Source organism: Eulemur rufifrons, chromosome 18 (assembly GCF_041146395.1).
Source record: "Eulemur rufifrons isolate Redbay chromosome 18, OSU_ERuf_1, whole genome shotgun sequence".
Taxonomy (NCBI): domain Eukaryota; kingdom Metazoa; phylum Chordata; class Mammalia; order Primates; family Lemuridae; genus Eulemur; species Eulemur rufifrons.
The window spans coordinates 13,929,820-13,953,273 of NC_091000.1; the positions used below are offsets into that span (position 1 = coordinate 13,929,820).

Here is a 23,454-nt window from a genome sequence, read left to right on the forward strand (position 1 = left end):
TCTGTATTGATGTCTGTGTCAATATGAATACCTACACTTTTAACTGTATCTACGTAAAATCTTATAACTCCCGTGATACTAATTACCTCTATTGGACAATTACAGAGGCTGAGGCTCAGAATGAGATACATTATACTTTATCTGAAAAGTAAAAACTGGAGCACTAGTATGTCTTACTGCAAAGCCCGCATTCTTTTTCCCATATTATACTCCATTCTTTATAATGGGTTAATGTAAATTTATAAATATCATTGATTGCGAAGCCCATGTTTCTGTAACTTTTAGTGTTACAACTCAGTATGTATTTCTGTTTCAGGAATTTGACAAAGTCAATGCACAGAAAGTCCAGCAGTTATTCTGGGAGGTCGAGGAAATGTTGTTTGAAGGGAAAGTAAGCCTCCAGACACAGAATCTACTGGATGAATGTAGTGAGTGGACAAGAAGGTCCCTCCATCTGAGGTAGGGGTCTTGTTCATAGAATTCTCTAGACTGGGGTTTTGAACTGCCCACTCCTGACTTGGTTTAGTGCAATCCATACATTTGACTGGAAGCACTTGCCCAGTGGAAATGTCATCCAGAACGCAGTCACATGCTGAGAAATCACGCCCTTTGTTTTGATGTCTGAGGAACTGTTGAGACATTCCAATACTCAAATGCCTTTTCGTTTGTGAGAAGCAAATCTAGCTCAGAAAGACATTACGTACGTAACAAATGCAAGGATGGTAGAAGTCATTTTTTACCTTCACATTCAATAGTACGTGAGCAACACGTGTCTGCCTCATCGAGAGAGCTGTGTGAGGGATGCAGGTGGGCAGGGATTGTCTGCTGAACGACTGGATAGGTGACTCCCTCTCACCCCATTTCTTATGTGGGGCCATCATTTATTACATTTTATGTCAATGATGGAGACTACAGATTGGGTATGAAGAGAAGCTTTTCTTCCTTCAGTCACTCAGCCAGTCTATGTAGGCGAGAGTTTATCCCAGTTTTCTGAAAGTTCCTCTAGATTATATTTGGGGACAATAAATTAGAACACTCTTGTAAATTCAGATGGATTTTCTGGTTAGCTCGACTAGATACCTTTTTAAAAAATCTTGACTTTAAGTAGGCACTTTTTTTCTCTTCCATCCTTCATAACCTGCCTGCCTTAAAGAGTGTGCTGTGCCCACCAGATAGTAATGGTGGCTGCTCACTTTGCTAGCATGATGCACTTACCAAAACTCAGAGCTCAGACTTATTCCTGACACCGTTATCTTACACAGTTAAGATAAAAATGAAGGAGGGAAGGTGGAAAAAGAGCATAAGGTACATAAGCCAAGTGTACATACTCATATGTATTTATTCATTGTGTATATGCTAGTGAACATTTATAGAGAACATTTATAGAGGCGTTGCCTGAGGCACCTGAGTCTGACAGACACGTGCTATTTCTAAGCCACTCATCAGCCCTGCAAGGCAACCCTTATTATTTTATCTTGCACATGAAAGACAAGCAACCGCATCAGTGGCTTGGGGAGCCTGAGAACTTGGCCTCAAGACCCAGTCAGTGGCGAGAACAGCCTGGCTGCTTTCTCAAGCTCTCTCGGAGCCGAGCCGAGGTTCCTTTGTGTCACCGGAACGCTCCCCTTGTGCCTATACTTAGCTTATCACGTCACACAGGTGCCTTCAAAATCGTTATTGTGTCCTACCTTTGAGATCTCAAAACGTTTTTCCCTTGTCTAATCAGAAATGTTAGTAGCTTCTTATTTTTTCTTAACCTTGCAGAGTACTAGGAAGGCAGCTGATGCCACCGGCTGAGGAAGGGTTCCGGCACTTCCAGGGCCACTCGCCCAGTCCCGCGGGCCACAGACGCTTACGTGATGCCTGTGAACTCAGCAGCAGTGTCAGAGAGTATGTTCGCACAAGTACTCTCAGAGAGTGTTTTTAACTGTGTTTTAGTGGGGCTGTTTCACGCTTATGTCAGCCATTGGCCTTGGCTCCGCCAAATTTGGAAGTTTAGATTTCAGTGAAGGACAGGTACAGAGACTTTTTTTCACAAGATGCTTCTGATTCCAAATTGATGAGATGTGTAAATCCGTGTATGTATGTGTGTATGTGTGTATGTGTGTATGTATGTATGTGTGTGAAGTATATATGGAATACACATATGCACACATACAAGGTAGTTAACGTCAACCTTCTTTGATCCCAAAGGCACTGTGAAAGGTGGAGGCAGAATCAAAAACTGCCTGATTGTGATGGATCCTAAGCCTCCAGGCAGTAGCAATAGAAGAATAAAACTCTGTCCTGTTTTCTTTTGCTCACTCACAGACTTTGATATGTCTCCTTATGACATTCATACATATTGGAGACTGTGCTCAGACATCCTTTCATTATAGCCAAAGAGGATACAAACTCATAGAATAATGCAGGCTTTTAAGAAGACCTTAAAAATTTTAAACGATGCCTATATTCAAATGTTTTGAAGGATATGAGCTTTGTCAAATGTAATATTTAATGATTTTTTAATTTGGGATTCTGTACTTTATGGATAAAGATGCACCATGATTATGCAAGCATTGCATTTTTGATGTTCTACACACTCCCATGTGGAATCTGTTTGTTTTTTTCCCCCATAGGTTGTGCATCTCTGGCTCCCAGATAGTCCCGGCAGCACTCTCAGCCTCTGCCCTGCCCGGCCTTGATGGCACGGGGCTTGCTGACCTAACGGCATGTCCGTCCCTGGAAGAAGAGGTTTATGATGCAGATGGAAAGATTGAAGAGTATTTTGCTTTTGATAGAAAAGAGGAGTAAGTAGAATTTTATTTGACATTGACTTCATTGTGTAATATTAATTTATTTGACATTTATTTTTTATTATATGCTCATTTAGCGTTTTGTATATTCTTTACTTGTCTGAAAGATTTCTATTCTTTTGAGAGTAATGTACTCCCCCAAATTTTAGATTCCTAGCAGGGAGTGTATATGCAAGAGCAGTGTGTCCCTTTCTTCTTGACGACACGGCACAGACAGAAAACAAGAATTCTGTTCTGCAGGCAGTGAAAGTACACAAGGCTACTAGTGGCCCTCATGCCCAGGGGCTCCAGGTATTCTATACACGTAGCCGCCCAAAAGGGTAAAGGGGAAGTTCTAGTCTCTGCACTAAATGCACATTTTATTTTTAAGAAAGCCTGCAAATACGGTATGATAAAAAAATGTGCCTCATGATCAAAAATTAGTACGTTAAAAAGTAACACTGTTGAAACAAGTCTTAACAAATTTAAGAAGATTGAGATCATATCAAGCATCTTTTCTGACCACAATGGTACAAAACTAGAAATCAATAACAGAAAGAAACCTGGAAAACTAGCAAATATGTATAAATTAACACACTGAACAACCAGAAGGTCAAAGAAGAAATCAAAAGGGAAATTTAAAAAAATCTTGAGACAGATGAAGATAGAAACACAATAATCCAGACCCAAAACTATGGGATGCAGAGAAGAGGTTCTAAGAGGGGAATTCATAGCATTAAATGCCTACACTAAGAAACAAGAAAGATCTCAAATAAACAACCTAAGTTTGCACCTGAAGAAATGAGAAAAAGAAGAACAAACCAAGCCCAAAGTTAGTAGAAGAAGGGAAATAACAAAGATCAGAGCAGAAATAAATGAAATAGAGACTAGAAAAAAACAATAGGACAGATCAATGAAATGAGGAGTTGGGGTTCTTTTGGTTTGTTTTTTTCCCCCAGTTTTATTAAAGTATAATTAACAATAAAAATTGTATATATTAAAAAAAAAAACCCAGCCAGGCATGGTGGCTCCATCTGAGGCAGGAGGATCGTTTGAGGGAGCAAGGCCCCATCTCTACAAAAACATAGAAAGATCAGCTGGTTGTCGTAGTCCCAGCTACTCGGGAGGCTGAGGCAGGAGGATCACTCGAGTCCAGGTATTTGAGGTTGCAGTGAGCTACGATGACACCACTGCACGCTAGCCTGGGCAACAGAGTGAGAGCCTGTTTCATAAAATGAAAAAAACTGCCCCTAAAACCAATGTGCTACTTAAAAAAGAATGAATGTTATCAATATATGTATAAATGTACCTAACATATGCATGCATGATAGATAGAATTATTTTAACTCTAACCATTGATCCTTTTAGTAATTAGAATGGGTTTTTTCCTTAGTGATGATGAATGTCTTGAACAAAAGCCAGCTCACCACAGCAGGAAACAGCAGAAACACGGACTTCCTCCTGTTTCCCCGCATGACTGTATCAAAGATGCGGTGGCAGCAGAAGTGTTTGATCATGTCTGGAAAAATGTGGTAGACATTTTGGAAAAGCTGATTAGAAAAAACTGGGAAACTACGCTCACAGGTACTTACTTGTAGAATTTGGCCTAACCTGAAAAAAAATAAGACCTCTCTTCCTCAGATCTGTGCTCTCCCACCCTGGCTTGGCCGTACCTAGAACATGATTAGGGTGAGAAGAGAAGTGGGCTTTCTACCTTTATTCACAAATGATTTTTAATCACTTCAAAAAGGATGTTATTGTTTCTGAGCTATAAAAATAATGCATATGCACCCTGAAAAAAACACAGAAAAACATAAGAAAAAAAGCCAGAAGTTGCTCTTTTTATTGTGGTTAAAAAGAACTTACCTAACAGATCCCTAATAGTGGGATACTTGTTTTTAGTTGGTCATGACATTATTTGTAAAGTAAAATGTAAGCATAGCCAATCGAATAATCACTTTATCTTTATTTCAACTTACAGATGTTTTCTAAACTACTTAAAATGGAGCAGAAACAAATCATAGAAATATCAACTGTGGACAATATCGGCTAGTTTTAAATAATTAATTTGTACAATAAGGCAATAATCATGTTAATTTAAATTCTGCTCTTCCAGCCAAAAGGATCAGTTGAGCTTTTATAAAATACTGAGAATCTTTACTGACCCAACGTATAATCTCTGTTTTCCTACATACACCACTGAAATGATAGTCACATCAACCAATCGCTCCGTGGGTCTCTCCTTTCTATAGTAACGTTCTTTTACCGGTGGCCATAGCATGGACTCAGGGTGACTCAAGAACAAATACTCTTTTTGAAGAGTTAATTTTAAGTATTTATATTAGATAATCTGATGTTTCTTCTGATTCTTCTCATAATTCTTCTGTTGACACAGAAGGAAAAAAACAGAAAGAAAAATTGAAAGTAGCAGAAACCAAATCTCCACGTGTGCTCATTTCCCGTTTCCCCGCTGATATATCAAGTGTTCCCCCGTCCAGAAGTTCTGAAACCCGAAGCATACCTTTGGCTTCCCATCTTAATCCACCCCAGGTAGGTGCTTTTACACTCTGCTCTCTCATCTTCAGTCTTTATGTCTCTCACTTTACTGTGGCATGAGTGCCATTCTATTAAATTCTAGTGTCAAGGTATTTGGATCATTTGTCAATAAGACTAAAATGCAATATGATTATTTCATGAAGTTTAATGGAACCACCACCTTCTTTAATGCAGCAGGGACATGCAGGCACTGCATTGAAATGTGGAGCTGTTTTCTGTATTTGAGGAGGGAAAGAAATGGTTTTCCCAACATTTCTAGCCAATTTGAAAGTAATAAATGGTTTCCTCTCCTTCTGCCAAAGTGGTAAGAGAATCAACGAGTATGTATTAGGTTCATTCAACATTTGTTGAGTTTGTAATTAAGGTGTTTTTAGGAGATATTTGATGAATAAAGCATAGTTGCTGGCCTAGTGAAACAAAGAACTATAACACAAAGTCAAATGCAATACATTCTGGGAGGGATGTGCAAAATCAGTGATGTAGGAGAATCGAAGAGAGAATGATTCATCCTGATTAGTGGATGAGGACTGGTCTTTTACATCGTAGGTGAAATTTGAACAGAAACATGCAGCAATGAGTAGGGTATCTTAGGGGTGAGAACTCTGGGTGGGCGGTTTTGGGCCAAGCAAAGGCATCGGTGATGAAAGATGGGGCATGTTTGGGGACAAGATACTAGAACAGCAGGGCACGGTGGCAAGAACAGGGAATTTGGACTCAAGAGGCCTATAAGGGGTATTATTTTGGACATGCTGTTTAACTTTTTTAGACTTTAGTTTCCTCATCTGTGTAATGAAGATAATATGATGTTATCTAAGCGATTGTAAGGATAATATCACAGAAATATGCGAGAGCTCCTGACACAGAATCTGGCAAATGCTCAGCACTCAATACATTTTTCTTGAATTGCATCCTTGTAGTCAAAGATCTAGTAGCAGGTGAGGCTGGAAAGGCCGGACGTGTTCGTGGCAGGTCTTCAGTGGTGCTAAGGAGGTTGTTTCCTGCAGCCTGGCTGGTGTTGGGGAGTAGAGAAAAAGGATAAGGCAGGATTCCTGGGTGTGAGCCACATACAATTTATAATTTAGGTAGAGAGAGTCAAGCCATGCCAAACAATACTACTCAAGCATGTGCATGCACACACACACACACACACACACACACAAAAAAAGCAATATAGTCTATAGGAGAGTGAATGAGAGTTTGAGCTTTGTGTATGGACCGTACATTTTGAGCCTGATGTTACCATTTATTGTGATCCCAAATCAGTTCCTTTCCTGCAAAACCTCAATTTCTTGATCTATGGGATCTATGAGGTAGGAAGCTTTGAGAATTAAAGGAAATAAAACATTTAGTACAGTGTGTGGCATACAGTAGCCACTGAATAGGTGTTTACCTTTTATTATAATCAGGTGCTAATTATATATTCTATTTCATATAATATTTTGTAATTAGATATGTCTTAGATCAAATGCTGTGGGGTTTGGAGGAAAAATATCATACCTCTCACAAAGTCGGGTAAACCATGAACTAAGCCCTAAATGAGAGAGTACGATTTGTTAAGCTGAAAAAGAAAACGAGGATATTCAAGGCAGAGGCAAAAATATGCACCTGGAACAGGAGCAACTAAACAGAATATCTTCGTGATGTTGAAAGGACAGAGGCATGAATAGGGTTCGTGGTTCAGGGAGCAATGGGTAAAACAGAGTATCTAATTGGCTTGTTTTACTCTGTACAGTAAGGGCTTTACAATAAGCAGTCTTTGCTTTTTCTATTTAAAAGAATTTTTCGGAATTGCTGTCTGCTTATTGTATTATTTGGTCTCTTTAAAGTGTTCTGACAAGTTAAGTTCATACTGTTTAACCGGCAGCATGAATGTCATAAAATGAACAGTTGACAATATAGAAAAGAACCTTTGAATATCAGGCAAAATAAATAGACCTGAGAAATATGGAAATTTTAAAAGGTAAGGACCTATTTAAAATAGCCATTTTGTTGTTTTGATAACTTCTTTATTTGGATAATTGTTAAAAGAAAATGAATGGACAGCAAAGTTAAAAGAAAAAATAAAATAAAAATAGAGCCTATTTTGAAGCAATCCAAGCGTTCTAGTGGTGATTATAATTGGCCTTAACTTATGTCTCTAAAATTTGTATTCACATATATTCAATATAGGGAAAATGTGATTGTGGTTGCTACATCTATTCTTGAACTAGAATAGAATTCTAGTCCTGGAAATCCTGTTCACCTGAATCTAAATATTATTTTAAGTCCCAGTTGGTCCTATTGTGGAATAGAAGAGGGAATTAACAGTTATTTAGCCCTTACTTCATGCTTTCACAAATGTCATCTAATTTAATTCTCTCCATAGCTTTATGAAGTAGGTATCATTATTCCCCAACTTAAAGATGAGGAAATTAAAGCTTCAAGAGCAAAGTAATCTGTCCAAGGAAACAATTAGAACTAGGTTTTCCCCCAGCCTGTCTCTCTTGACTCTGGCGGAACTAGGAGCCCTGAGGCCTTTCCCTTTCTTGCCCTCAGCCTCTCTGCCTTCAGACCCTGGAGGGCCCAGAGACAGATACACTGGAGCAGGTCAGCTCCCTGCATCCAGCTCCTGGGAGCTCAGAGCACGGGTAGGATGAGGCTCCGCCCTGCTGCCCTCTGGCTGCCTGTCTGGGTTGGTGGCATCCCTCTGGGTGCAGCTGTTCTCTCCAGGGGCCAGGAGCCTCTCCCTCACTTCTCCCGCCTCAGGCCTAGTGTGCTAAATGCCCCCACTGTCACAAGTAATTCCTTGTTAATGTCTCATGCCACACCTTTATAACATATAGTCCCTTCATTAACTTTTCCTCGTGCTAGCCAGTTGGAGTGTGCCATTTGCCTCCTGCTGATTCCTGATAAACATCGGGGATTGGAATGGCACTGGATATTTTTAGATTTTAATTTTAATTTTTTACTTTTCTCAGATTCATCGCTTCTCTAACAATTTTTATAATGATTTGAACGGTGTGATGACAATTCAAGCAAAACCACTTCAGCAGAGACCCGCCTATTTTGCAGATAGGACACAGTATGTATAACAGATAATTTCCCAGCCTCTATCCTGGGCTGGAAACGGTTCTGCACCTAAGACTCCAGGGGACATGAGCTAATGAAGACCCCATTTAATCCCGCGCTCCAAGGTGCCTGCGCACATCGCAGGGGAGAATACAGCCAGTGTGCCCCAACAAAAACAGAGTCTTCCAGTATCGACCATAAAACAGTTGCTATTGTATATTAGGATGGGAGATGAGGAAAGGGGAATGTAGCCGTAAAATTCTTAATCTTGTGGGCTTTGCTATTTGATTACTAACAATGAAGAACTCAGATCTTTTTTCCCCTACGGATGATTCTTCATTGAAATAGAAATAGAAATGGAAATGATAGTCTGTACGTTCATTCCACATACCTAGGAGCACGTTGCGTGTGCCGGGCACTGCTGTAGACAGCGCCCAGGAAAGCACGCAGCCGCGTTCCCTGTTCTCACGGCGCTTACACCGGAGTAACGCGCTGGTTCCCTCCCCCAGGAACGCACAGGAGGAGAAAGCCCTGGGCGGAGGGGCCGGCGCTCTTTCCTCCGCCAGGCCCCTGCTGGGACGCATCTCGGACACGCGGGGATTGCAGACTTCTGCAAAGAAAACGCCGGTGCACAGGAGGCTGCCTTCTCTTGCTTCAGATTCACAGAGAATAAAAACCCCCAACGTGTACAGTGATGAAGTTCTCAGGGGAACAAAACTGTAAGTCTTGTTTCTCTCGTGGTAAACTGGAAGTCACATGGGACAGAGACACTTGTCGAGTTGGGTATATCAATTATTCCAGACAGAACAGCTTCTGTGAAATCTTATGTAGACACTTCTCTAATGAGTTCGTTAATTTGAATATTTAAGATTAATTTTGTTCCAGTGGTATACGCAGTTGTGTACTAGAATACAGATCAGTCCGTGTAACTAGCATAGGCAGCTAGGCGAAATGAAACTGATGGTGAAGTGATCTTGGGTGGGTTTCAGGGGCCTCATCTGTAAAACCAATAATTGATTAATGTTTTTAAATTACGTCATTAATACTTCTTTACGGGGAGGTTTAAATAAAATAATGTATAGAAAATGCTATAAAAATAATAGGGATATATATATATACATATATATATACCCCTGTCAGCTTTTACTTATCTTTATGGGTTTCACTCTACGTGAGGAGTTTCAGAAAAGCTTTTGGTCTTAGGGAGTCACATCAAATCATTGCCTAATTAGAAAGATACTTGTCTATTCCTTGATCTTAGGGTTCCAAAGAAGCTTTCCAGGTAAATTCAGTGTCGGGCAATCCTTACGTTAATAATAACAGCTAGTGTTTATGACTTGCTTTCTCTCTCACCGGCACCAGGTAAATGAATTACATTTATTATCTTATTTATTCCCTACCACAAACCTTTTGAGTCTTTACTCATATTATTCCAAATCTAAAATGAAGAAACAGGCTGAAAGAAGGTGAATAACTTGCCAAAGATCATTCCCCCCAGGGAGTGGCAGAGCCGGGTATACATACAGTGCTGTCTGGCTTTGGAGGCCACCACTGGGTCACGATGCCATAGACCGTCCATAGCAAGGGTGGGGGTTACTGGAGGGGCTGAGCTCAGGTTGCCCTGCAGGAGTTGGAGGAGTGAGCAGCTGCCAGCACTTACCTGGTAACAGAACTTTTTCAAGACGCATTCTAGCACCAATCTCAGTTTTTTATGTTTCCTTCACAATTTGGGACTGGTATTTTCAGCTGTATTTGGGTCTCTTCTGTTAATTCTTTGGGGATCCCTCTCTCTTATCCACCTTGCACACCTTCTTGGCCCTGTGTCCAGGTCACCAGCTCTCTCCTCTCCCTCCCAGCCTACCTGGGCTCCACTGTTGGACTTTCATCAACAACCATTTCTGTTTCCTAATTGAAATAAATTCAGATGTCTCCAGTTGTACGTTCCCTCCATGTTCTGGCCCCCAGTGTTTTTCAGCTTTTTCTTTTTTCACTATTGCCATACTAATGAGCCCTTTTAGACTATTTTTCCTAATTGCTTCCCACCCATGGAATTTTACTTCCACAGATAGACTGTTTATCTGTATGTATAGCTGTGCTTTATACAGAAGAGTAAGGGGTTTTTGCCCCCGAAGGACCAATGTTTGCCCCATTGAGGGGGATACCACCACCCTCTCTGATTGTGCACACCTATTTCCCATGGCTTCTCTGCATCCGCCTTCATTCTGGACACCGTATCTTCCCTCTGACCCATGAACACACTCGCTCTGTGTCTCCTTCCATGATTTTGTTCATGCTCCAGGTTTCACTTTTATGGAAACATTTTTTCCCTGGTTATCAAAATGCTATAAGTTCACCATGGAACATCAGGACAATACCACAAATAGGAGTGGAAATCAAAGATACCTTGTATGCCCATCACTTACAAATGAAGAAATGACAGCTGTTGGTAAATTTCCTATTGATTTTGTCCAAGATTATATTTTTTCTTTTCTTTACATTGTCTTTTTTCTAACACTAGGTTTATCCTACTATTGTATCATGTAGCACTCTTTCATATGCTTTTTTCACTTAACATTATATCATTCCTATTTTTCATGTTATCAAATATTTTCGAAGGCATACTTTTAATGACTACGAAATAATCAGGTGAGGCCGGGCGCGGTGGCTCACGCCTGTAATCCTAGCACTCTGGGAGGCCAAAGTGGGAGGATTGCTTGAGCTCAGGAGATGGAGACCAGCCTGAGCAACAGCGAGACCTTGTCTCTACCAAAAAAGTAGGAAAAATTAGCTGGGTGTGGCAGCATGCACCTGTAGTCCCAACTCGGGAGTCAGAGGCAGGGGGATCATTTGAGCCCAGGAGTTTGAGGTTGCAGTGAGCTATGATGACACACGACTGTACTCTAGCCGGGGTGACAGAGCAAGACTCTGTCCCCCAAAAAAAAAAAAAAAAAAAAAGTTATAGGTGTATGATAATTTATTAAGTTTTTCGGTATTACTGAAACTTTTCAGTTTTTTTCTGTATTTTCATTATTGTAATATGTAGTGAACATCATTTTATATAAATCTTAATAAGGACATCTTTAAATTGTTTCCTAGTGGTGCAGTCTTAGAAGTAAACTTACCAGGTCAAAGGTTACGGATAGTTTTAAGGTTCTTGAAATATTTTTCCAGAGTGCTTCCCACAATGGTTGTACCAATTTGAAGCCTCACTGGCAATACATGAGACTGTCTGTTTCGCTGTAGCCCACTACACTTTGGATATTATGTGCATTTTAAAGCTTGACAGTTTTATAGATCAAAAATTATCATATTGTATCTTTCCTAACTTTATTGGCAATGAATAAATGAATTAGAGTCTGTCTTTATCCTTGTGCAAGGACCAACTTAATTTTTGAAGATTAATATCTGGTAGGGACAATCTCATATCATTATTCCTCACTTACTAAAATTTACTCACCCTTCCTGACAAATCAACTTTACAATCAGTTTGTCAAATTAAAAAAAAAAAAACTATTACATTGGACTTCGTAGAATTGAATCTATTAAAAATGTAGGAAAAACTAAGATCTTCACAATATTTAGTTTTCCCGTCAAAGAACATTTTTTTTGCCTCTATTTTCATATCTCCTTTTTGGGATTTTTTTTGTAGTTTTCCTGATCCAGGACCTGTACATTTATAATTAATTGTATCCTTCATTAATTGCTCTATTCCCTAAATTTTTACGGGGCTTATATTCAGAATCATATGCCACCGCCCTTTATTATATGCTGTGCTGCCTTGTTCCCTAATTACTTGTATTTTCATCTTGTTTTCAACAACTTGTTAGCTCCTGAAGAGGAGGAGCTATTAAATAGAACTTTGATTCTTTCTGAGCTCTGCACAGTTCCTAGCAGACTGGAGCACTCAGCCCACCCAGGCTGACAAATTGCCGCCAGACAAGGAAAGTGTGGCTGGAGCTGTGGTCCCCACTTCTGGTTTGTCTTTCCTGAAACTTAGCTTGTTGTACTGGAGTATTCTTTTTGGAAGGCGGATTGTGAGGAATAGCTCAGACTGGGAGCTTCTTGATAAGGTCTGTCCCCCTCTGTGTGCATCTGGGTGTTCAGTGACATGTTGTTGTGTTTACAGGCAAACTGGCATAGAACACATGTCTTCCCCGCCAGCTCAAACCTCACGCAGCAGGTTACCCCCAATAGGCTCAGACACCGGGGAGCAGAACACGGCAGTTCCTGGATCCCGCCCTGTTTCTGTAAGAGAGATTCCATTATACTTAAGTGCACCATTTAGATAGTCTGTTGGAAAACAAATGAGCAAAAATAATCTTGGCACTTCCAAGCGAAATCAGTAACATAAGAGAATGATCTGATTATCTATCTTCAAAATGTCTCCATAATCTGCTTGCAGAAAGTAAATGGCTTGTGAGAATTTATAGAGGGTGAAAGGGCTCCTTTACCATTTTGTGAAATAAAAACATGACACGAACTAAATCAGAAAGTCCAGGTATCAAAGAAATATCTGATAGTCAGGATAGTATAGCGAAGAAAAGAGCATGAGGTAGGTCAGGTCGGGAGACAGGCAGGCCCGTGTTTGGGTCCTGCCACTCAAATTTTCTATAGGATTTGATACAAGTCACTGTAATCTCCCTGAGCCTTAGGGAGGCTCCCCTATAAAAGGGGAATAATGATTCCTACCCCACAAAAAATTTGTGTTTAAGGATTAAATGAACCCTTATATGTTAAGTAATGCCTGGCATGAAATTAAGAGTTTAGTAAATTATAAACCTAGTTATTTTTATCAGGCCTCATTAACAGCTAACCTTGCCATGTTTATTGCAATGTAGAGGCGATATCTTCTGTGCTCAACTCAGCCTGCAATCGCAAAAGGTTTGGGGAAGGTATACTGCTAGCAGTGTATATAACCAGGTTTCCCCCAGATTTACGATAACCCCTCACTTCACTCTGATGCGAGTAACTTGTCTATTTTATAAAACACAGAAGGACCCTAGTTGTAGGAACATAAAGGTGTAGAGAGAAAAAAACCCACTGAGGCAAGGTTTTCTCTTTTATTCTTTGTGCCACCTAGAGCACAGTAATGGAACCCATTCCTAGAAGGCAAGAGTGGCAGAGCTTTAGTGTTTAACTTTAGAATGAAATAATAAAGGAAGGCAAACATCACATTAAAGTCTGATGCTTCACAAATCCAGAATTACATTTCTATTACAATTTAATCATAGTAATTATATATGGTTATGGTTTTTGATCCATATTTGACTGTTATGACACTACCATTTTATCAGGTTTAACAATGCTGTTACATAATTAAAATACATTTTAACAGATATTTATCCTTAGCAGACTTGATACTTAGCAATATCTAAATAAAATTTTTCAAATGAGTGAATGAATGAGTGAATGATTGAAGCAGTTGTAGATTTTCTTTTGTCTTTTTAAGGATTGCATTCATTTTAAACAAGAGCATCTTATCCTTCATTTAGTACAGAGGAAGGCATCCGCAAAGCCGTGTGTTAAGTGCAGTGCCTAACAGTATAGAACTGTCACCTCTTCGAGAAAGAACTGTAACCCTGGAACAGCTTTCAAGGCCCAGCACAACCCATACATTCCAGGTAGGTTCTCTGTTAACCGTAACTTTGATTTTTAAAGATATTTGAAAAAATAAAACTCACTCCTCGTTTTGTTTTCCTCCCAACAGTCAGATACACCTCAAAAAGTTTCGTTGACGCCAATGGAATTTGCTGGTCACACAGGGACAGGTCAAAGTATTTTGACAGGTCAGCTGTTTTTCACATATAAATAAAATGATGTGCCCTGTGAGATTTAAAGTTTCAGAAAGTGAAATTGAAGATTATCTACCTTGATAAGCCTATTTTGACCACGTAGGAGGAAATAGCAACTGTTCGTTGGTCTATGGCCTGACCTCAGAAACTTCTATCAAAGAGCAAACCTGCACAAACAAGCACTTATCTGCTGTTGGATCACGAAGGGCAAAATGCCCAATGCTCTTAATTAACTGGGGCCCTCACTCTCAAAAAATAAAAATTAAAACAGGAAAATGCTGTCTTAGGAGAAGTCACTCTCCCTCTCTCTGCTATAGAGTTTTCATGCTTTTCTTCTAAATGAAACCCTAATCTTAGATTCTCTTTGAAGATCTAATAATAAAAATGCTTGGGAAAGTTAATATAAATTTGCAAATTATTTTATAACATAGAGTTTTACAGATGAATACACATTCTCAGCCTCGTATGTTATTTGAAGACTAAAGTTCTAGTGTGAATTCAGGCCAGTGATGTTTTAACTTTAAAAACTGTTACCAACTTTTTTCTTTCAAGGAGGCAGCATAGCATCATCGTGAGGTGTGCTGCTCTGGACTCTGATGTCGAGTTTTTATCACAGCTCTGGCACCCACTAGCTGTGCAACCTAAGGAATCTCCCAACCTCTCTGGGCCTCAGTTTTTTTTTTTTTTCTTTTATAATAGGTAGGATAGATAAAATAAATATTGGAAATCTATGTAAAGGACCCAGCTAGATGCCAGGTCTACGTTGCTCAGAAATTACAAACCATTTGTATTATAGATAATCTGAAATGTCAAGGGTAGTTTATTGTTTTAAGGGAGATTTTTAATATTATAATTCCAACAATAAGTTTCGTGGAATTTAAGCATCGCGTCACACAGATTTAGCTGTCATTCTCATCACAGCAGTTCTTTCTCTGAAGGGCAGTCATGCTACATTATCAGGTATTGCTTTTAACATAGCTGTACATAGTCCGGGAAAGTAGGCAGCCAAGTTTGCTATTAATCAATAATGATGTATCGTATCAAGTGCTCACTCTGGGCCAAGTTCGGTGCTAAAGGCTGGAATTCAAAACCAATGTTTTGATGTGTGCCTCAAGGACCGACCACCTAGCTCACCATTCAGGTGGGTAAAGAGGTCAGAGGCCCCCTGCAGGAGGTGACCCTCACGTGGGTCCTGAGTGAGCAGGGAGTGGGGGCTGACAGATGCGACTCCGTGGATGGCCAGTAGTTGGTTGTGCTCAAAGAGGGAACTGGCGGCATTTTGATGAGCTCAGTTTTGGGGTCGTTGACTGTGGTATTACCAGGCAGAGATGTCTAATTAGTAGTTTGGGCATGCAGAGGTACAGGTTGGGGCAGAGAACCAGGTTCTGAATTTGTTTTAAATCTGCATGCAGTCTTTCCCTAAATTCTAAGTCAGCATGTTCTCTTATCAATAACTTTGAGACAGCTATTATCATTGATGGTCAAAGGCCTTTTGTATTTCTGTAGACATAACCGAGGCTCTATAAGGGAGACGTACCTACATTTCTGAGGATTTATTTTGTTTTTCTCTGATAAGCAGGCATGTGGCGTCCCTGCTACATTTGGTTCCAGGTCAAAAATCACCTCACTGGGAGCTACTAACTTATCAGCTTTTCATTTTTTCTGTGGTAGAAGATTAAAAAACGAAGAAACTGAGAGGGTACCCCACTAGTGGGAAGGATCTCTTAAATTGCTGGCACTGTCTCTGCCTCCGTGAAGTAGTAGAGCTGCTGCGGCTCCCTACCCAGCATCTGGACCTTAAGGACTGACCTCTGCATAGAAGGCTCTTGCAAACCCCCCAGCTCTGGGAGAACTCATGGCCAGCACCTAGGCCTGGTTTGGGGGCCACCCTTCTTTTTGCTCAGGACTCCAAATGACAGTTTTTATACATAACTATTTCCTGACTCATGCAAAAGTGACGTTAAAATAAAATATTTTTTATCAAAAGTATCTTCATGGAAGGTACAAAACAATCTTTTTGAGAGGTTGTTGAATTTTTAAGGCTTTACTAAAAATTACGTTTTGGTTGGTGTTTCAGGTTCACAATATCTGCCTAGATCTTTTCAGAGGACAACTTTGGCTTCAAGGAAGAGATTCCAAGTGGCATCTTGAAATTACTTCACCAAAACTACAGCACTTCCTGGAGCATTCAAAGCCTCGGAACACTATTTATCACTTGAAAAATGGATGAACAAGTATTATTCTATTTATCTGTTTGTCTGACAGTGGGAGATGTGAGACTAAGGGAAATACAAACAAATAAATTACTTAATTTTGAACACTTTGCCTTGTAAAGAGAATGAAATGAAAACTCACTGCACTTCTTTACTGGAAGCATCCCCGAGGTTCTAAAGAATGTTAGAGCTGTGCTCAGAAGACCTTAACATGTATTTATAATTCATCATTTTATCAGTGATACACAAACATAATTAGTGTGTGCCGGTATTCACATACTAGTTAACATATAAGAGCATATTATCTACGAGTACACCATTTGTACCTTTGTACCTTGACATTCTTTTAGTCTTATTCTATTAGTAATTCCATCAAAATCCTAGTCATTAATAGATGTTACTTGGTTCTTTAAAAATAATAAAGTTATATTGGAGACAATACGTCAGACTAAGATTCGGATTGTTCTAATCATTATGCTGGCTTTCTCACACCTTCATGACGTGCTTTCGTCATGAACCTCTTTGAGAAATGTCAGTGGCTAATTCTCCCAAGCCAATTTTCTTTTACTATTACAGGTTCTCGTTTTTCAAACTCAGACAGCCCATGTAAAAGTACTCCACATTTTATTGATTTTTAGAGCTGAACATAAACAAAATTAAAATCTATTGCATACGACGTCATGTTTATTGTTGACATTGAAGTGTTCCTCTGTTGGAGGGGGCTTTGCAGCAGCAAGGGCTTTGCCCTTCCTCAGATGTCACCTCTGCAGTGAAGCCGTCCCAGGGCCCTCCCTCTCCTCACGCTCTGTCCAGCTGCTCTGGTTTGTTTTTCTTCAGAGCGTATGTCCCCATCTGACGTGATCAGCAAGGCTCTAGGTTTATTTTTCTTGTGTCCCTCCCTCCACTGTTTTCCTTTATAATGACTTAAGTCCTTAGATTCATTTTCATATCCTCAGATCTCAAATCAGCAGAATGTCTTCTTTTCTATGAGATAATTATATGTGATCAGTCTAATTTGATTAATCCAAAATGAAGCTTTATATATATAAACTTAGATGTATAATTGTTATATACATATACACACATATATAATATAAATATATAATAAGTTATTTTCAGACGTATTTCTGCTTGTTGGAAGAGGGGACCATTGCGTACTTATAGATGTCTGTGTGTTGAGACTAGAATTAGTGCTTTCCTTTATCACAGAGTGACAAAACAAACATGACTGTAGAGCCTTGCTTTCATGTGACAATTCCTCTTTTGTTGACTTCATTTTCTGTACAATGAAACATGTTAGAGAGTGGAAACGAGAATGATCACCATATCCATACCTCTTTTGGATGGGGCCACAACTCCATGACACTAATAGATGTTTCATAGTTAATGATAGAATAAGCAGACATATTATAAACAATACAAGTGTCACACTAGATGTAACTGACACATGTGGAATGCTGCATCTAAAAACTGCAACAGACACAATCTTTTCAAGTACACATGGAATATTTATAAAAATAGACTATATGTTGAAACATGAACCAAGTCTTACCACATTTCCAAGGGCTGTAATCACTCAGTATGTTCTCTGACAAAGTTGAATTAAACTAGAAATAAGCAACAGAAAGATAAACAGAAAAATCCACAAATATATGAAAACTAAACAATATAGTACTAAGCCATCTTTGAGCTCAAGTAAAAATATCACAATAGAAATTATTAAATATTTTAAGTATGATTATGATGAAAATACATCACATCAAAACTTGTGGGATTGTACACCAACGCTCATAGCAATGTTACTGACAATAGCCAAAGATGGAAACAACCCAAACGTCCACAACAAATGAATGGATAAACAAATGTGGTATATAAATACATTAGAATATTATTCAGCCTTAAAAAGAAATGGAATTCTGACACATGCTACAACAGGAATGAACCTTGAAAACATTATGCAAAGTAAAATAAGGCAGACACAAAAAGACAAATTTGTATGATTCCATTTACATGAATTACCTAGAATAGGCAAATTCATAGAAAATAGAATGCAGGTTACCAGGGGGAAGGAAGAATGGGGGGAAGAGGAATTCCAAAATAGACACAAAGAAGCAGAAGAGCTGAAATTATGAAGATAAGAACAAAAATCAGTAAAATTGAAAATAAATGCATACCAGAGGGAAAAAAGTCAACAAAGCCAAAAGTAGCTTTTTTGAAAAGATTTATAAAATTGACAGTAAGAAAAAAGGTCAAGAAGAAAGGAGAGATGGCACAAAATAACAGTATCAAGAATGAAAATGGGCATATCACTACTGATTCTCCAGACATTAAAAAGGATAATCAGGACCAGGTGCGGTGGCTCACGCCTATAATCCTAGTACTCTGGGAGGCTGAGGCGGGAGGATCGCTTGAGCTCAGGAGTTGGAGACCAGCCTGAGCAAGAGTGAGACCCTGTCTCTACTAAAAATAGAAAGAAATTAGCTGAACAACTAAAAATACATAGAAAAAATTAGCCGGGCATGGTGGCGCATGCCTGTAGTCCCAGCTACTCAGGAGGCTGAGGCAGGAGGATCACTTGAGCCCAGGAGTTTGAGGTTGCTGTGAGCTAGGCTGACACCATGGCACTCTACTCAGGGCAACAGAGTGAGACTCTACCTCAAAAGAAAAATTAAAAAGGATAATCGGTATACTATGAATAACTTGATTTGATAATTTAGATGAAATGTTAAAACTTTTTGAAAAACTTCACTTATTACCAAGGAAGAAATAGAAAAATTGGAAAGGGTTATATCTATTATAAGACTTAAATCTATTATTAAAAGCATTCCCACAAAGAGAACTCCAAGTCCTGATGACTTCACTGGTTAATACTTCCAAATATTTAAGGCAAAAGTCGTACCAACAACAGCAATATAAAAGAGTTCTTCAAGATAATAGTCATTTTGTAAGGCTACCATAACCTTCATACAAAACCTAATAAAGACATTACCAAAAAAAAAAAAAAGGGGGGGAGAAGATTACAATAAAGTAACTGGGAATCAAGAAAAAAACAAAACAAACAAACAAAAAAAACTACAGATCACTGTCATCCCTGAACATAGGCAATAAACTCCCAAGAAAGACAGTAGCAAACTGAATCAGTAATATATGAAATGGATAAAACATACCATCCAAATTAAATTTATTTCATAAATGCAAGTTTGGTCTACCACATGAAAATTAACCAATGCAACAAATGATGTAAAGGAAATGACCATATAATAATCTCAGTAGATGGAGAAAAAAATCTTTGGAAAAATACCCATTCATAATAAAAATTCGTAGTAAACTGGGAAGATAAGAGAACAACTGTCATCTGATAATGGGTAATTAGGGATAAAAACCTATAGAAAACTTCATGCTTAATGGTTATTTTATTCTGATTTTAGTTCAATTTTTAATTTGACCTATACCTCCTCACATCAGAAACAATACAACAAGTGTCAGCTACCACCAGTGTTATTCATCATTATACAGGATATCCTTGCCAGCCCAGCAGGACAAGATTATATTATTAAAGGGTCTTAAGAATGGAGAAGAAAGAAAAAAATTCATTTTTCACAGAAATCATGATGGTGTATATAGAAATTCCAAAATAATCTACAAATAGACTTAAAAAATAATATGTGATGTTAGTGACATTGAAAACAAGGTCAATATAAAAAGTCAATTGAATTTCTGTATACAGACAGTTAAATAACAAAATTTATAAAAATACCATTTATGATAACCTCAAAAAAATCAAATACCTAAGAATAAATTTAATAAAATGGTTATATTTGAGTTCTCCACAGAAACAGAATTAATAGGGGACACACACACACACACACACACACATACATATGGAAAAGGAGGGGGAATAGAAAAAGAGATTTCTTTTAAGGGAAAAGGGGTCTAGCAAGTCTGAAATCTGTAGCACAAGCTGGAAATTCAGGTAAGAATTGATGTTACAACATTGAGTCTGAAATCCATGAGACAGCACCGGTAAGCTGGAAACTCTGGTAGGGTTTCTGTGTTGCAGTCTTGAAGCCAAATGATTTCTTCCTCAGGAAACCTCTATTGAGGCCTTCAACTGGTTGGACAAGGCCCACCCACATTAGGGAGGGCAATCCACTTTACTCTAAATCTACTGATTTAAATGTTAATCATATCTAAGAAATATAGCAACATCTAGACTGCTGTTTGACCAAACAACTGGGCTCTATAACCGAGAAGACATATAAAATTAGACATTACAATGGGTAAGACCTCCTCAAAGAAAGCTACTAAACATTTCTTGCAGAAATTAAAGAAGATCCAAATAAACAAAGTGATATATCACGTGATGTTTATGGATTGGAAGACAATACAGGTATTATAAAGATGTCTATTTTCTCCAAATTGATTTTTTTTTAATTTTTAGTTTTTGTGGGCACATAATAGTTGTACATATTTATGAGGTACATGTGATTTTTTTTGATACAAGCATACAGTGTATAATGATGTTTATATTTAATTCAATCAAAATCAAAATCCCATCAGGGAATTTGTGTGTGTTTATATGTGTTTGTGTGTGTATTAATAGTATTCTAAAATTTATATGGAAATATGAAGAGCTCAAATTAGCAAGATAATTTTGTAAAATTTGGAAAACAAGTTAGATAACTTATGCCAAGAAATATCAAGACTTACACAATTACATTAATTAAAATAGTCTGCTATTGGCACAAGGAAGGACAAACAGAGCAATAGAACAGAATAGACCATATGTGTGTGTCCAGTCACCTGATCTGTGACAAGGTGCCATTGCAATGCATTGATTAAAGGATAGTCTTTTCACTAAATAACTATTGAATCAATTGGATATTCATATTTTTATAAAAATAGACATTGAAGTCTACCTTACTACCACACACACACAAATACATTACAGATGATTCTTGGATCTAAATACGAAAGGTAAAACTATAAAATCTTAGAAATTAACATAAGAAATTATCTTTTTTGTCTTGTGGTAGGCAAAGATTTTCTAAACAAGACACAGAAAGCATCAGCCGTAACAAAAAGGATCAATAAATTTGACTTCATTAAAATTTAAAAGCACTCTATTTATTCAAAGACATCTGCTATGGTTTGAATATGTCACCCCAAGTTCATGTGTTGGAAGCTTAATCCCCAATGCAATAGTGTCCTACTGGGACCCAGAAGAGGTGATTAGGTCATAGGGCTCTGCCCTCGCAGTGGATTAATGCCGTTATCATGGGCGTGGGTTCCTGGTCAAAGGATGAGTCCTCTTGCTCTGTCACACTTGCTCTTGTGCCCTTCCACCTTCCGCCACAGGATGACAAAGCTGAAGGCCCTCACCAGCTGCAGCCCTTCAATTTTGTACTTCCCAGCCACTAGGACTATCAGCCAAATAAACTAGTTTATAAATTACTCAGTCTGTGGTATTCTTTCATAGCAGCACAACATGGATTATGATAACATTAAGAGAGTGATACAACAAACTACAGAGAAAAAGAAATTCGCACCATATATCTGGCAAAGGACATGTATACATGTATTCATATATATAATTTATTATATAACAATTGTTATTAATTGCATACGTAGAACTCCTAAAAATCACTAAAAAAAAAAAAACCCAGATAATTCCAATGCTAAACATGGGCAAATGATTTAACACTTTTCAAAATTGCCAATAATCTTACAAAAAGATATTCAGCATCATAAATCATCAGGAAAATGCATATTAAAGTCTCAATGTAATACTACTACAAGACCTAACTGAATGGCTTTACCAAAAAAAAAAAAAAAAAAGACAATTCCAAAAGTTGGCAAGTATCTGGAGCAGCTGGAACTATCACAGACTGCTGATGAGTATGTAGATTGGTACAACTTTGGAAAACTGACAGTAATTACTAAGGCTAAATATACATATACCACATGACCTAGCAATTCCACTCCTGGGCATATGTTCAGTAGAAAGGCATATATTCAGCAGAAATATGTACGTATGTATCAAAAGACATCTATAAAAGTGATCATACAAAATTATTCATAATGTGGAAAAAATGGAAGCAACTGAAACTTCCTTTGGCAGTAAAGTGAACAATAAATTTTGATATATTCAGATAATGAAATAATATACAGCTGTGAAAAATAAGGGAAACTACTCCACACAGCAATACAGATTCATCTCACAGATATAATGTTGAGTTTAAGACACCAGATAAAAAAGAGTACAGGCCGGGCGCGGTGGCTCACGCCTGTAATCCTAGCACTCTGGGAGGCCGAGGTGGGCTGATCGTTTGAGCTCAGGAGTTCGAGACCAGCCTGAGCAAGAGCGAGACCCCACCTCTACTAAAAATAGAAAGAAACTATATGGACAGCTAAAAATATATATAGAAAAAATTAGCCGGGCATGGTGGCGCATGCCTGTAGTCCCAGCTACTCGGGAGGCTGAGACAGGAGGATTGCTTGAGCTCAGGAGTTTGAGGTTGCTGTGAGCTAGGCTGACGCCACGGCACTCACTCTAGCCTGGGCAACAGAGTGAGACTCTGTCTCAAAAAAAAAAAAAAAAAAAAAAAGAGTACATACTATATGATTCTGTGTTCTACTGTATAATCTGGGTGGTGGTTACATGGAAGTGGTGATGTTTGTCTATAAAACTGCACATTTAAGTATTGTGCACTTCGTTTAATGTTGGTATCTGTGATTCAAAACTCAATGACAAAATTTCCTGCTACCCTTCATGATTTGATGTGTATGCAGATAATGTAGTTCTCTATCCAGCCAGGAATTTATTTTTATAATCTAAATTAAATATCTGTCTTATATTGGGAATCATTCCAAGTGACAGAAAATTTAGGAAATAAAAGTATTATAACATATTCTTGCCCATGAATTTAACTTTCAAAAGCACTGATTTCAAGTGTGAGAGAGTTATCAAACAAAAATCTTGACCAAAGAAAGATCTTCCAAGGGGGAAGGGCATCTTTTGTTATAGAAGCTGTCTTTGGGAAGAAAAGGAGACGCCTTCCTACTCAGCGA

At 38.4% G+C, this 23,454-nt stretch overlaps 1 protein-coding gene across 3 annotated transcripts in view; it reads left to right on the plus strand.

Moving 5' to 3' along the window:
• FAM149A (family with sequence similarity 149 member A) overlaps window positions 1-16,646 on the plus strand; it is a 40,411-nt gene extending 23,765 nt beyond the window's left edge. For all 3 annotated transcript variants that reach the window (XM_069492905.1, XM_069492906.1, XM_069492907.1), the window contains exons 4-14: window positions 317-459; window positions 1,765-1,890; window positions 2,619-2,789; window positions 4,168-4,358; window positions 5,170-5,324; window positions 8,288-8,391; window positions 8,888-9,097; window positions 12,505-12,625; window positions 13,871-13,999; window positions 14,086-14,164; window positions 16,248-16,646. In XM_069492905.1, coding sequence (XP_069349006.1) covers window positions 317-459; window positions 1,765-1,890; window positions 2,619-2,789; window positions 4,168-4,358; window positions 5,170-5,324; window positions 8,288-8,391; window positions 8,888-9,097; window positions 12,505-12,625; window positions 13,871-13,999; window positions 14,086-14,164; window positions 16,248-16,321 — 1,503 coding nt within the window. In that variant the 3' untranslated portion in view covers window positions 16,322-16,646. The remainder of the gene's footprint in view (window positions 1-316; window positions 460-1,764; window positions 1,891-2,618; window positions 2,790-4,167; window positions 4,359-5,169; window positions 5,325-8,287; window positions 8,392-8,887; window positions 9,098-12,504; window positions 12,626-13,870; window positions 14,000-14,085; window positions 14,165-16,247) is intronic.
• The last annotated feature ends 6,808 nt before the right edge of the window (window positions 16,647-23,454 follow it).